Raw genomic sequence first — 14,363 nt, forward strand, 5'->3', positions numbered from 1 at the left:
CGGAGCGTGATCGAGCTATCGAATCCTGATCTTACATTAAACTCCGCAAATTGAATTTCTATTCTGGTCCATTCAATATAGATTCTTTTGGAATGTTGGTCTGGGGCATGGCCAAGCGATCCACTATTCATTAGGCCGTGGAGTTAGGATAAGAACCGGTTTGTCAATCAGCTCATCGTTATCTGTGCTGCCCTCTGGTCACTCATATAAGCCGATCTTATATTGGAGAGAGAAGGAAAAGGAAGCACAACGGTTAGAAAAAATGAAGCCTTAATATGTAGTAAATGCAAAGAGACACGCTACAATCCAGCGAGATAGCATTCTAGAGAAGAACTCACCATTGGAATCATAATTAGTAGGGGAAAATATATATAGCATAGAACAGAATAAAATGATAATATAAAGGTGACACAAAAAGTGTCGTATCCACATTTTCCTAACACAGCTATTTTCAACGTTTAAATTTTTGGATGTCATTGATTCTGGTGAGGACCATTTGCATTCACCGCTTCCTCATCGACCTCCCCTTGATGCCCAGGCGGGTCCAACTGGTCTATCTCATAAGCCGGCTTTCGGAGATAGCTCTTTGTTTGGGGCCTACAAAGTACATAAAAGCAGTTCTGCCAAAGGTGTCCATAATCAAATGGGTGCTTCGTGGACAACTGGCGACCACCCATCGAAGCTCGGAGTTGTTCATGTGTCGTCAAATTACGACTTATAAGAAAGAGGTGATAGCCCGTCAAGCCGCACACGGACCAGGAGAGAATGAACGACATCAAGGTAATCACTAGGCTCATAGGCGTGGCACGAATCGCATCAATGAATGAGAGCTGGTGATCGCGCATCAGAAGAAGAAGATGGGCAAGAGAAAAGCCCAGGACATACAGGCACATAACGGAGGCAGTGACAATAAATGTGATAAAGCTACGGTAATTTCGGCGCCCAACGCAGTTATTCAGCCAGATGCAATGGTGGTCTTCGTTTTCTGAGGGTATGAAAACAAATTCGTCAATTTATAGTCTAGATAGAGTTTCATCAACCATACATACCGACGCAGTTATCACATTGGCGGCAATGGCTGCAGCGGGGTGGTCGATAAATCTTACACGTTTCACAGTATTTTAACCAGACGATCTGATCCTTGATGCGCACACTTTTAGGGAGGGGAACGTTTGCATATGCTTGTGCGAACCCTTCCTCGGCTAGACCAGCAGGATCGGTTGGGGGCTTGGGATCAAGATTGCGAGGAATAATCCCAGGGTCAGAAAAAGAAGTGCGCAACATCGAGGCGAATGCAAGGAGAAATAGATAGGCAAATACAATAGGCACAGCAGGTGAGATGTTATGCCAGAGCCAGGGGCACCTAATAAAAGGCATGATCATTTTTAGTCCTAACTATTTCTCAAGACTATGAAACAGCCTGTGCTGCTCTTCAGAGAGAAACTTACACAAATCCAAAAAATAGGCCGCTTGGAATCAGAAATGCCCCAAGTGCAAGCAGGAAGGCCCAATACTCGCGACTTGTGACCATTCGCCCACCGAACAAAAATCTATTCCGACCAGACACTTTGTAATTTCTAGAAACTTTGACTGTGGGGGTGCTAGTTTCATTGCTTTGGGGTCTTGACGAAGATGGTGCATTATTCGTACGTGGAGCAGTGTGTGGTGTAGTGCGGTGTTGCGATTCTAAGGATGCCCTAAGTTCATCCACCCGCAAAGATCGGCGCTTTGGGTCAAGAAGAACGGCAACGCCGGGTGCAGTGGGGGTCTCAATGATGTCATCAGCACGCTGATCTTTCTCCTCAGATTCCCCATTTGCATCCGCTTCTGTATTTGGATGTTTGCTTTCACTTTCATTCTCGTCTGATGTATTTGACAATACTTCGTTGGAAGCAGGATCAAGGACTGCATCTAGTGAAGGCATGTCGTGATTCTGTGAGGCAAATGGAAGAGGTAAACGCTGAACTGGGCTTGTTTCCAACCCCAGTGCAGCGGCGGCCGCGGCAGTGGCAAGATCAGAGGAAGAATTGGAGCGCGTATGTGGGTGGGAGCGTGCAGGTGAGTGTGAATGAGGGGTGGAGGCCGATGGGTTTTCAGTGGGAGTGGATGGCCTGGAATCTCCATCAGCAGGCGGAGATGAGACCGGATCTTTTACAGTCGGATTTTGGGGTTGGTCGTCTTGCTTTGAATTTTCGGATGTATTTTCCATAGCGATTGATTTTAGAGTAAACGAGATGACATTAGAAATGGTTAAATATCACGAACAGAATGATTGAATTAGACAATAAAAATAGATGTTTTGTGTGAATTATGCAAGAAGTTATGTCGTTAAGATTAAATAGAATGATGTGATTTGTGGAAGATGTGAAAAGAGGGAGTTTGTTATTAAGAACAGACGCTACTAGAATCCATAAGAGAGGCACTGAGGATAACTTGAGGCGCAGTCAATTTAAAATTTTATTATAGTACACATCGCATTGACATTAACTATTCAACTGATTCTGCCGCCTTTTTCTCGAACCAAGCTTTACGTTGTTCTACCTTATTCCGGCGTTGCTTAAGGCTAAGACGCTGTTTCTTGTACTGCTTGATCTTCTCTCCTTCTGCTGGTTTCTTTTTCTCTGTCAGGCGTGGCAAAGGATCCTTTCGAATAGCGGAGTGGGCAGCTTTGTACATATCTTCCAGACCATCTGCCTCAATGCCTGACTCGACGAATTTCGAAAATTGTCGTTTGTATTTTTCTTCGTCTTCTTCCTTCAGCAAGCTCATGTACTCTGCAACGTGTCCACCATAAATGTACTTGCGTAGTACTTCTGCGTCGAGTTGTTTGGATTCACGGTCGTAGCCGGGGAAACGCGTTTCTGAATGTGGGATAAGGATACCTCCATCAGATGCACCTTTCAAGGCAGCAAATACACGTGAACCAGTGGTAGTGCGCTTGAGACCGACATCGAGGAAGCATTTAAATGGACGGGGGGCATCATCAAGCTCTTCTACCAAACTAACAGTGCCATCTGGCTCAGAAATGCCTTCATACTTGTCTGCAAGGCCTAATTTAGTGAGAGCACGGCGAGCAGCAAGAAGACCCGTGCAGTAAGCTATAATAAAAAGGAGGGGCGGGTGGAAATGTATTATAATGTGAGCGTTAAATCAAGAGAACGAGAATCTAACTCACCAGCTGCCCAGTTGGTGAGTCCAGCCTTAACACCATAGCGTGGTAGTTCGTGAGCATATGCCGATGCGAGAACAAAGTCACCTTGAATTTTCGCATAAACAATTTGGCAGATGATATCAGTATTGGTAAAGCGGACGACGAGGCGGTACTTGGGAGAGTTATATTTATTCTTGGCTTGAGTGACAAGGCGTTTACGCGCATAGTAATCGGTTTTACCCTCTCTGCGCCTGCGATATTTTACTTGATAGCGCTTGAAATACGCCTTGTTCTTCACTAGTTTGACAAAAGGCTAGATAGAAAGGTTAATCATCCTTTCATTCATCCGTCCATCGATCTATCCATTTATCCATCCATCCCCCAGTCCAACAATCTTCAAAGTGAATAGACTTACCATCCTTAAAAATCCCAGTTGATTTGTTCAATGGTGAACTGCTAAAGTAGTATCAAGCAAGCTAGATTTCGACCCAACTCTGTTCTGAGTTGGACAGGATGACTTAATCTCGGGTCCTTTTGGTCGGATGGGTCGAAATTTCACTCATGACGTTAATTCGATGAATGTGTGGCTTAGAGACTGAATTAAGAAACAAACATGAAAGATTTTTCTTCTCTCTCTTCGCCTGCTTACGAAAACATAAGCATAAAAAGCTCACCCTATTCTTTCGAACATCCTTTTTATAAAAGATACTGACGCATTGTATGCGCATATAGCCATATTCTTTTCTTATATTGCACATACTCACACAGTTTATTGTGTTCTCTGTATTTAAATCTTCTTCTTTTCCTCCACTTTTGTTATATATTTGATTTTTTAAAAAACATCAATAGCTGGCAGGTAATTTTTTTTTCTCGTCAAAACAGTCTATCTTCCATACACTCTAATACCTTTCCCTCGAGATTTTTTTTTTGTACTATCTCTCCCTTTGTACTCTCCCTTTTTTCTTGGAAAACGAATTTTTTTGATTTCTTTTTCCCACCCCATTCCATTCTATACGGCTTCGCTCACATATCCCACTAGTTGTGCTGGGTCACATCTTGAACACTAATCCTTGCAATGGCAGCCCCCACCACTCTTATCCCATCTCCCGAGAATGGCCAACAGCAACAACGGCAGCTTGAGGCAACCACTTCCCTTAATCCCGAAAATCCTTCAAGTAACGGCACTACCAACTCATCACCAGCTTCTCCCCCGACCAACAATTTATCCGATGACCGCAAGTCTCTCCGTCGATCTCCACAGGGCAATGGCTACAATAACCATAATCAGCAATACCCTGGCAAAACTTTTTCTAACCGTCGCAGCCCAAATCAACAAGGCTACTACCCGCGGCATCAACAGGGGCAGCCAGGGTGGTATGATCCATCACAAGTCGGTAATTTCCACCCGAATCGGACATTCCGTTCTGGGCAACAGCAAAAGCCTTTTGGTAAAAAGAACTATTCCAATGGACATGTAATCAACGGAAATGGAGGAGGGACCGTATACTACCCCCTTCCTCAACCCTACTATTACATGCCCGCTCCTGGAGTTCAACCCCCATCTCAGAATGGTCCAAGTATAGAGGGGGCGGATCAAGAGAGGACTGCCATTAATGGTATGCCAAGTTTTCTTTTGAAAGGCTAAGCAAACGTTATCTATAGCCTCTAACCTATCTCATTATAATAGACGCAGACCTTCGCACTGCTCTCCGAAAACAATTAGAATACTATTTCTCTCGTCAAAATCTCGCAAATGACGTCTACCTGGTGTCAAAAATGGACGCCCAGATGTACGTCTCCATCTCCATTATTGCAGAGTTTAAGCTGGTAAAGGCACTCACAACAGATCTCGACTTGATTGTTGAGGTGCTTCGTGAATCGCCCAACGTTATAGTGGATGAATCGGGAGAAAAAGTCCGACCCAATTTCTCTAATCAGCGAAATACGATTATACTTAGAGATATTCCTGAAGATGCTACCGAGGAGGTTAGCTATACCACCCTGTTAATACTTTTTTGTTTTTCACCCCATCTAACCTGATCCCCTATCCCGTCTGCTACAGGAGATTCGCTCCATCTTTGAAACCGAAAATGCTAAGCCTATCAAGAGCATAAAGCCCGACATTAGCAACATTTGGTATGTGACCTTTGAGACTGAGGATGATACATTACAGATGTGGTTTGCTATTCGCGATAAATCTTTCCGTGGGAATCCTATTGCGAGCCGCATTAAATCGGAAAACATCCTAAAAAGCTTGTAAGTAGCCTATTTCCACCTGCTCACCGCTGTTGTTTCCTCATCCATTAATTCTTTTGGCTTTTTCCTCTGAAGCTATTCGCCCGAAAACACCTCATTACCTTCTTCTGACAGCGACCAGCCTCACCCCCATGCTATGCCCTATGGCAATTATTATACCCCGGGCATGTACCCGCCCACAGTTTACCCCAATTACCCACCCCACATGCACCAGCAGTATCCCTACTCTCAGCATAATGGTGGCTATGTCAATGGTTATCCGGCACGGTATCAACAGCAACAGGACGGCCAGACCCAAGAGTTCCAGAGAACCAATGGGCATAGACGAAGGAGTACCGCCCCTGGGAATCACATGCGATCCAAAAAGGACGGAAAGAAAGGTATGCGCTAGTATGGCGTCTGCTTATTTAGGAGAATGCTAATTGTTAAGTGCAAATTCTAGCGACAAACGAAGACCGTGCGCGAAAATCAGATGACGAACGTCCGTCGCACCGTTCTGCGTCGGCAAATCCCTCTGCTGACCGCACTCGCGCCAAATCGTCACCTGCATGGCGCTCTAAAACTTCCAGTTCTTCAGATGATGTGAAATATGGCTCTAATAATGCATCCAAAGAGACGAGGCACTACGGAGAAGGATCAGGCAATTCGTACTCCTCGCGGGCGAATTCCACTGCAAAGGTCGATTCTGGAAAGAAGGAGATAAGGGCTGCCCCAAATCTTGGAGGAGAGCAGTTCCCTCCCTTGCCCACTGCGAATGGCAGGCTAACAAATCAAAAAGAGGAGGTGAAAACCTCTTCGCCCACCACCACCTCCACTCCTACTACAACAACTGTGGCCAATGTGGAGGGGAAGCACACCCTTGCGGACTTGGTGAAAAGTTTTAAGCCTAATGAAGTGTTTAAAGCACCGCCACGAAAATCTCCCGTCCCTACTAGCGAAGGAGAGGGAGTTGAAGAGGCGAAGAAAGAGGAGAATAGCAAGAAGGATGCAGCGTCGAAGGAGTCAAGTCGTAAGCTGAGCCAGGATGAAAAATCACTCCATGCTAGTGAACATTCCGATGCAAACGATAGAACAATACCAGTCTCGGATCATACAGACAAGGCCCCTGCCTCTTCTAGCGAATTTAGCTATGCTCAAGCATTAAAGCAGCCAAAGGAGAACAAAGAATCCGAGGCCAAACGGGCATCGCAGAAACATGAGGTGGATACGCCTGCTGCCGCCGCAGCAGCATCAACAACAGTAGCCAAAGAATAAAATAAAAATCGCTGGGATAAAACGGCTGGGGCGTGAAGGTTATAAAAGGATTAAACATACGCAATTATACGAGTAAGCATCTAAAAATATTTGGTGCGTATCAATTTCTAGTTTTAATCTAACTTTTGTTCTTTCTCACCTACCAGAATTGCGTTTGGTACCATTTTAAAAGTACAAAAAAGTAATATGATTTTTATTAACCAAATTGGATAACAAGAGTGTTAATGATAAAAAAGGAGTTGTTGAAAAATTTCATGTTTTTATCTCTTCCTCCATTACTGGAACATTTTAGTAGGACTTTTTTTTTCCCTCTACTTTTCATAAAATATAACACCTTTACAAGGAATACTCTCCTTCCTTTCATTAGCACCGGTTTTTCGCGGGCTAATAGAACAATAGGTGTCGGTTTTCTTTTTAATTAGCTATATGTGAAAGAGGTGGCTTATCGATCAGATATTTTACATCTAACTTGCACATTTCGAGATCCCAGCTAGAGTAGATCATTAGAAAAAGCCCCATGGTAAACCCGATTCTGGAGCAGTATTTTGCAGAGCTGCGCAAGATCAAGAAAAACTTCGATTCCTATATTGCGCCCACATCCTCTCCCGATTCCCCGCAACCGAGTACTTCCTCCCCGTCCCAAACAACACAGTCCGCCGATACTATATCGTCATCACCGAAAGTTGGCATTCACTACTCTGCTGATTCCGGCACGCCATCTCTTACACTTCCGCCTGAACCCGAACGTCCTGGGCCAGACGATTGCTGTGGGAGTGGCTGTGACCCATGTTGCTATGATATATATAGAGAAGAGATGGAGGAATGGAGGAAGGAGGTAGACAGATTGAAAGAAGAATTTAGAGTTGTATGCAAGCATAGAGGAATCGTAGATATTGAAAACTTGTGCAGCGATGGAAAGTGAGCCTTATTTCTTTCTGTTTTCACTTTATTTTTAATACTCCCGTTGGATATCGCATTTTAATCTATCGCGTATTGTGCTTTTTTTCTTGTCTTGTGTTAACTATTTATTCAGCCGACACTTCCCTTCTATCCCAGCTTTTTCAACCTCAAGCGATGCGATATTGGTATTTCGCGAAGACACATTTATATACTCTTTCAAAACTCTCGCCAATAATTGTCATTTGATATGGATTATGTCCCTCCACTGAGAGTTGCTCTGATGCTTTGGAGTGCAAATTGGGGAGTAGCCATAAGTGATTGAAAGATAATAATGACTTTACACTGTTACTGCTCAGACCTTTCAGGATGATATTAAGCTATATACTATTGCAAATACGGGTGCTTTTGTTATTTTATATGCAACATCATATTTTTGTGGATATCTTGTCTGCATTCAAAGAGATTGAGAGTAGAATTTGGAAAGTGCAGGATGATTTTGAATATAAATGGACTGTATATTCGTAAAAAAAGGGACTTCTCGATATTCCTTTCGATAATAGTTGCTGAAATAATAGGGGATTCACGCGAAATAGGCGTTACAGAGAGATACAAGCATAATGGATACAAGAGTTACAAGAGCTTATTTGGGCCAGCTTCTTAAAATACAGTCTAGTTAAGGTTCCTCAACTGTGACGCCTTTGTCCAATGCAACCTCAACACAATCGCCGGCACTACCGTCCTCAAATACCAAACACGCAAAATTGGCGTTTCTATCCAATGCAACGATTGGATGATGCCAAACTCCTTCATTGTAAGAAATGCCTTGCCGGTCAGTAGCGACAAAGGCCCGTAGCGTAGAGAGATCGGGCTCATCCCCCAGGCCCTTCAATGCTACTACCACCAGGTATCTGCCGGACTCAATTGGAATAAACGCCTGAGTCGAGTGCGGGTGTCGCTCGAGTAGCTTCACATGGAATGGCATTTTCTGGGGCTTACACTCATAAACACACAGATTGGCGTCTGCACTCTCGGGACGGCCATTGTATACTCGCGCAACATGGTGGTGTTTATTAGCGGTGCCTTGGTTAGCGGCTGTGACGCCATTGGTTTTTTGCTGCTGATGCGGTTGGATGACTTGGCCAAAAGGGGCGAAGGCCTCAGCGCTTAGAGCCTCTGCAAATATCGTCTGAGAACCACTTGTGCCATGTCCGTTACTATAAGCCACTCTAGCAGTGGGTGTGGCTGAATCGATGCTGGCAGCCTTCGGGGCCCTTTTTCCGTAGATGCGCAGACGTTTGCAGCCCCCATCAGGAATGATGGTGAAGCGTACATGGCTGATGATACGGCTTTCTTCCTGTAATTTAAATCTATGCTGTTTGTGTGGGCCAGTCTTGGTGCGGGGAAGAATGATGTACCATTGTGTATCTAGCGGTGGCAAGTCCTAGGAGATCATGTATGAAGGTCGATGTTCACCAAAATAAAATGAAAATGCTCGGTGAGAACATACCTCATCACAAAAGCATCCTTCTAGCATCACGCTTTCTGGGAAATTACCAATATAATGGCAGGTATCTACTTCAGCTTCTTGCAGGTACCCTGGAGAGCCCAGGCGAATAATTGCCCAGTCGCGGTGGCCTGGCTCTCGTGAGCGCTTCGTTTCCCATCCTAATCGGCAAAATTAGATTGAGCTCATCCGATGTCGGTTGAATGCTTCAAACTCATTTACCATCACCCATATTCACCCCACGCCCGGGCAACAGCAATTGGCTGGGCACATTGTAGTGGGCATCACTCCACGCAATGGCGCGCGCGCCATAGCCTGCATAAGCAAGGTCGATTATTTCATCCCTGTGGCAAGGAAAATAAAAGAGTCAGAGAATAGAATCGGCATTAACAAAGAGCTCGGCACAGACGGGTTCTCGGGCCATAGGGGTATAACATCCCCATAAACTCTGAATCGGGCCTAAGCATATCAAATGCAAACCTTAAATTAAACTATTAATCTCAATTCGAGTTGGCAGTATCCTTACAATTCCTCCATCGGGATAAATGTTCAAGCGGACATGGGTGACTTGCTCCGTCTTCGACTCCAGAGCAAAGAAATGCTCAGTCGAAGGTTCAAGCTTCACCCGGGGTAATACGCATTTCCACTATATAGCCGAACCGAGGTGCTTAGTTATTAATGTTGAAATGGGGAGTTAATTAACTGTAAAAATAACGCACCTGCACCTCCCCGCCGACAACCGCACTGTCTGCAACCCCAGAGTCCACGAAGCATGCATCAACGGACGCTTCAGGCGCTTGATTGCCGGTAAAGTAGGCAGTGTCCAGGCTGAAACCGCGAATGGCGCCAGTGAAGCCCAGCTTAACAATACACCTAGCATTGTAGAGACAATGGTCGCGTTAAAATGGAGGCCCATGCGAAATGAATAAGGCTAATGTTTACCAGTCATAGCTGGAATTGTGTCGGCGGGTTTCCCATCCTACATAAATTTCAAATTCAATTAGCATTATGTTCCGCCTTATTTTCAAATTGCTCATTTTTTTCTACATGCCGTCCATCCATTTCCCATTCTCTATGCGAATTAACAAAAGTTAAACTAGGCTCATTTCCCAATGTAGGTAAACCGCTTGGCTTACCGGTATAGAGGTCTGGCTTCCAGACCGGAGCATGAGGCTGTATCATGTTCTCAGCACCAGCAAAAAACTCGTCAGTGCAGTGTAGGATTTTGCCACCCACAGCAGCACCTGCCAAGTCTATTATAAGGTTCAGCAAAGGTAGCGGGTCATAATGAGCAAAGTGGGAACATGGACATTAGAATTTACATAATTACCGATGCTAGTTTTCACAATACTCGCATTGAATTCTTCCTTGGTTACTACCTTGTACATTTTTTCAAAAAAATCAAGGATTTCAGTCAACCCTGCATATGATAGCAATTTCCCGTAATTTCTATCTCGTATGGGCGGCTTGGTAACGGTCACAGTAATTGATAACACTCTCTCATTTGGTTATTTCTAAGAGACTCTATTGTAGTATTGTGGTTCTACTAGTATGGGTAACTGGGTCAAGGCTGGCATTGTTTCTGCTGCCATCATAGGACTAGGATATGGTCTATACAAAACTACCGTTCCAAATGATCGCGAGATTTTCGAGGTAGCATCCAATCTATTAATTGTTCCTTGGCCCTTCCTAATTGCAATTATCTCCTCTAGCGATTACCTCCGCATGTTCAAGAACAATTAAACAAAGAAGCATCGGAACGCAAAAAACAGAAAGAAGCTCTCATGGCCAATATGAGGCAGGCAGCTCAGCCGGAGCAAACCCCAATCTGGCATACTAACAGCAAATAATTGTCGCGAGTAGAATTTCAAGTTTTTTTTGTTATATGTAGATAACAACATGAAGATATTAAATATTTATACACCTTCTAAAATGAGTAATACAGTACACGCATTATATTTATTCACTGAACAGTACAAGATAGACTTAGGATATTTATATACTAGTGGACTTATGGGCTATAAAATTAGCCAAATTGCACTCGGGTGCACACATTGTCATCGTCCAAGTGCACATTAAGCCTGTTCTCGCGGTAATCGAGGGTTACAAACGAGTTGGGCTTGAGGACGCGGTGTTCTTCAGGCAGATCGTGCTTGGTGAAAGTCTATTTTTTGATCTTGATGAGTAAAACAAACGAGGTCACATTTAAGTAATGAATAGGGGATTACCTGATCTCTTTGCTCGCTGGCACTCACTTCATTTTCAACGTATTTTTTACCAACGAGCTTCTGACTCCAAACCTCGTGCTGATTATTTTCAGACATTGGGATAGAATTAAAGGGAAACGATTTATCTCGATTGAAATATTTCCAATTACTGAACCGAAAGAGAGGTGTGGGTCTCTTATATAGGCCTAGGCAATTTTTCTTGGAAGCCAATTTTAATAATTTAGCAATTTAACAATTGGCGCCAAGTTATTCTCCCAAATAAGTATTATATAATACACTGATGAAAAAGTGGGTAAATAGCTGACAATAGCAAAGGAGAAAACGTGTCATGTTCTCGTGTGTATGATGCTGTAATAAGGCGAAACTCTGATGAAACCGGGTCATAAAATGGAAATATTTCTATATCAATAAAGAATATATCCAGGGACTTAAAGGCCGCTAAGGTCCACCCTGCTGCGGCTTAGATGAATAAAGAGGGTGGGGTGTAATTTTGTTTTTAGTGTCGATTGTGGTATGAAGGAGCATCAACTGACAGCTATTCAAACTTGGGATCTTCTGCATAACGTGTCCAATTTAATTCGCGAATGTGACCGCTCCGTTTCCCAGAAACGCAAGAACATCTATTCCATTGGAGAATATACAAGATCTGTAAAGGTACATCGGCTTATCTTTATTGATTGTCATAACAAACTTAATGGTTGCGGTATGCTGTACAGGAAAGAATAAGAGAGCGTGATGGATTATTTCAAGCTGAGAGCAACATGGTCATGCTGTCATTACGCGAGCAACAACACCTATCTCTCGCTACTCAGTGTAATAACCCCTATCTAGTGTGTTGATTCAATTATGCATGCTTAAATTGTCTTAGTGACTAGCGCAATAGAAACCAACGACATCAGAATAGCAGAAAAGTTACGAGATATTGAGGCCATCCGCGAAGAAGAGATGGCATTACAGAATGAAATTAAGCAATTCATTTCTAAGCCATGTTCGGTCCGCGCGGTAGGTTATATATAGTATACGAAACAGCATTGGCTTATTCAATTTCTCATACTCAAAGTAACATACTATGAATAGCCACTACAATATACACAGCAAGACAACACCCTTGCGATCGTACTCCTACTTACCATACTTTTACTCCCATTTTTGTGAATACAGAACTGACAATATAATGTACACTAGTTCAGAATAGACTGTTGTTTAGTTAGATGTGGCATGGCTGAATTGATATTAGATCATGAAGTTTATAATAAACAATGATTACATCAGGTCTTCCTTTCTCGTATAGGAATCATACACGTTAATATTCTATTTCATGATTAATATTTGGGTAATACGGGATGAACAAAACAAGGCGGCTCATTAAGACGAGACTCATACTCCTGCCGGTAAAATAACACAAAAAGAATGAAAACTCACAAAATACGATTCTTCGAAAAAAAACATCGACATGCTATAGGAGGTCATGTCGTGGAGACCAGCGAAATTTATAGAGCTAAATGGAATACTTAATTTTTATCAAAACTAACTACACAGGTATACAATCTTCTTATACTTCTGCTAATCAGCGAACAAAAAAATCACCCTTGCAAACCCCAACTTATTCTTAATAATAATATCATCCTGAATAAAATTGTCATGCTTAACAACGTCCATACCTCTTATTAATCGTTGAACAAACTCAATCACTTCTTCATCGCCAGAAAATCCCTCTCTCTCAGCTATCTTAATCTCTAGTTTGTTTTGCTCAAATTATTGTTTAACTAAATCTAATAAAGTACCAGCAGTCTCTATAGTAAGTATTAATTCTGGAATGCTATATTGGATATGCGAAGAACCATACAAATTTTGAAGTTTGTAGGAAGAGACCGAGGGATGATCCGGATATCTTAAATAGGTTGATTCTGTTTAGCCGATGCGCATGGACCACTGGTTATTTCAGATTTCCCCGAAAAATTGCAATCTCAGTGTTATCTCTTCTTTCTAACCATCCCCTGTTTTAATTCTGATCCGACAAAGTTAATTGAGATTTAATGAATACGGTATAAGTTTTATGAGTCACTTTGTTTAATTTATGATTTGACTCTGCTCTCTTAAATTGTTGAATCGATAATTGAGAAGCAGGGGGAGGAATTCACCTTTGTATATATTTATTGGATTCAGGCATAAAGAAACGCTCATTTCCACTCACCTCCACCCTTTCTAACCAAACGTCACTCATCCCCACATTCAATTTAACACGCATTCTATTTTCTCCACCATGACCTCTTTGCCTGATATCCTCCGCATCACAGAGCAAAAGCTCTACTCTCTTGAACATGCACGAACCTCCCAGCCACTTCTCCCACGCCTCCACATTCAGCGCGTCATGGTTTCAATTCAACTCCAAAATCTCTCGCCCACATCATCACTGTCTTCGGTCAATTCACCCATGATGAATAATTACTATGAGGAATTAAATCCAACTGGAGATGAAGGATTGGAAGCGAATTCTGATTTTGATAGTTATAGAGAACTCAATGCTGAGAATAGCGAATGGACGTGGCATGGCGTTGACGGGGTGGAGGAGTTTATGAGCGAGTGCGGCACTCTATGGCCAGCAGTGGCCACGGATAATTGGCCGATAGAGGTAATCTGTATATTGAGCATTGCAGAGAAAGAGCTAATTTAACCCTTTCAACCACATCCAGTTTCTTGCTTCATCTTGTACAGGGATGGGGAAGAAGAGAGACCAGCAAGAAGAAGAATGGCTATTGGAAGGTGATAGTAGGAAGAGACAACGTACATGAAAGATTTGCTCTTCTTTATCCCACTTGTTTTTTTTTTCTTTTCATTGTTTTATTTTTGTTGTAACTTCTTTTGATTCCTCACCCTCTCCATTCCCTCTTCTACTTTGCCTCTCCTTTATAATTTTTTTTCTCTCTTTTACCTCTTATACATATATAATTTAATATTATGCTTAATGGAATAATAAAGTAGCCAGTACAACTGACACTTTTCGTACATCCTCGCGGAATATTCCTGAAGTGTCCTAAGTTTATTTTCAATGTCTTATTCCTACACATAA

General features: G+C 42.8%; 9 protein-coding genes across 9 annotated transcripts; 5 read left to right on the forward strand and 4 right to left on the reverse strand.

Moving 5' to 3' along the window:
* Positions 1–473: 473 nt before the first annotated feature.
* VTP21DRAFT_17 (uncharacterized protein) lies at positions 474–2,209 on the reverse strand (the record flags this gene model as incomplete). The annotated part of the gene is made up of 3 exons (XM_069391815.1): positions 474–985; positions 1,050–1,363; positions 1,449–2,209. The coding sequence occupies 3 exons, from the start codon at positions 2,207–2,209 to the stop codon at positions 474–476; spliced, it is 1,587 nt and encodes a 528-aa protein (XP_069256396.1).
* A 278-nt stretch (positions 2,210–2,487) lies between these two features.
* VTP21DRAFT_18 (60S ribosomal protein uL18) lies at positions 2,488–3,569 on the reverse strand (the record flags this gene model as incomplete). The annotated part of the gene is made up of 3 exons (XM_069391925.1): positions 2,488–3,098; positions 3,176–3,464; positions 3,567–3,569. The coding sequence occupies 3 exons, from the start codon at positions 3,567–3,569 to the stop codon at positions 2,488–2,490; spliced, it is 903 nt and encodes a 300-aa protein (XP_069256397.1).
* Positions 3,570–4,226: 657 nt separating this feature from the next.
* Positions 4,227–6,661, forward strand: VTP21DRAFT_19 (uncharacterized protein; the record flags this gene model as incomplete). Its single annotated transcript, XM_069392035.1, has 5 exons — positions 4,227–4,767; positions 4,839–5,137; positions 5,214–5,407; positions 5,483–5,787; positions 5,850–6,661. The coding sequence occupies 5 exons, from the start codon at positions 4,227–4,229 to the stop codon at positions 6,659–6,661; spliced, it is 2,151 nt and encodes a 716-aa protein (XP_069256398.1).
* A 517-nt stretch (positions 6,662–7,178) lies between these two features.
* Positions 7,179–7,583, forward strand: VTP21DRAFT_20 (uncharacterized protein; the record flags this gene model as incomplete). The annotated part of the gene is made up of 1 exon (XM_069392146.1): positions 7,179–7,583. One exon carries the CDS (start codon positions 7,179–7,181, stop codon positions 7,581–7,583), a length of 405 nt encoding a protein of 134 aa, XP_069256399.1.
* Positions 7,584–8,234: 651 nt separating this feature from the next.
* Positions 8,235–10,453, reverse strand: VTP21DRAFT_21 (uncharacterized protein; the record flags this gene model as incomplete). Its single annotated transcript, XM_069392257.1, has 10 exons — positions 8,235–9,002; positions 9,069–9,226; positions 9,288–9,409; positions 9,475–9,524; positions 9,592–9,711; positions 9,785–9,938; positions 10,008–10,044; positions 10,117–10,137; positions 10,202–10,318; positions 10,396–10,453. 10 exons carry the CDS (start codon positions 10,451–10,453, stop codon positions 8,235–8,237), a joined length of 1,605 nt encoding a protein of 534 aa, XP_069256400.1.
* A 163-nt stretch (positions 10,454–10,616) lies between these two features.
* VTP21DRAFT_22 (uncharacterized protein) lies at positions 10,617–10,915 on the forward strand (the record flags this gene model as incomplete). The annotated part of the gene is made up of 2 exons (XM_069392368.1): positions 10,617–10,718; positions 10,778–10,915. 2 exons carry the CDS (start codon positions 10,617–10,619, stop codon positions 10,913–10,915), a joined length of 240 nt encoding a protein of 79 aa, XP_069256401.1.
* A 176-nt stretch (positions 10,916–11,091) lies between these two features.
* Positions 11,092–11,389, reverse strand: VTP21DRAFT_23 (uncharacterized protein; the record flags this gene model as incomplete). Its single annotated transcript, XM_069392477.1, has 2 exons — positions 11,092–11,229; positions 11,294–11,389. 2 exons carry the CDS (start codon positions 11,387–11,389, stop codon positions 11,092–11,094), a joined length of 234 nt encoding a protein of 77 aa, XP_069256402.1.
* Positions 11,390–11,806: 417 nt separating this feature from the next.
* VTP21DRAFT_24 (uncharacterized protein) lies at positions 11,807–12,448 on the forward strand (the record flags this gene model as incomplete). The annotated part of the gene is made up of 4 exons (XM_069392588.1): positions 11,807–11,947; positions 12,010–12,106; positions 12,162–12,295; positions 12,371–12,448. 4 exons carry the CDS (start codon positions 11,807–11,809, stop codon positions 12,446–12,448), a joined length of 450 nt encoding a protein of 149 aa, XP_069256403.1.
* Positions 12,449–13,556: 1,108 nt separating this feature from the next.
* Positions 13,557–14,085, forward strand: VTP21DRAFT_25 (uncharacterized protein; the record flags this gene model as incomplete). Its single annotated transcript, XM_069392698.1, has 2 exons — positions 13,557–13,925; positions 13,987–14,085. The coding sequence occupies 2 exons, from the start codon at positions 13,557–13,559 to the stop codon at positions 14,083–14,085; spliced, it is 468 nt and encodes a 155-aa protein (XP_069256404.1).
* Between the last annotated feature and the right edge of the window lie 278 nt (positions 14,086–14,363).

This window comes from Calcarisporiella thermophila (assembly GCF_041956535.1).
Source record: "Calcarisporiella thermophila strain CBS 279.70 unplaced genomic scaffold VTP21scaffold_1, whole genome shotgun sequence".
Classification (NCBI taxonomy): Eukaryota; Fungi; Calcarisporiellomycota; class Calcarisporiellomycetes; order Calcarisporiellales; family Calcarisporiellaceae; genus Calcarisporiella; species Calcarisporiella thermophila.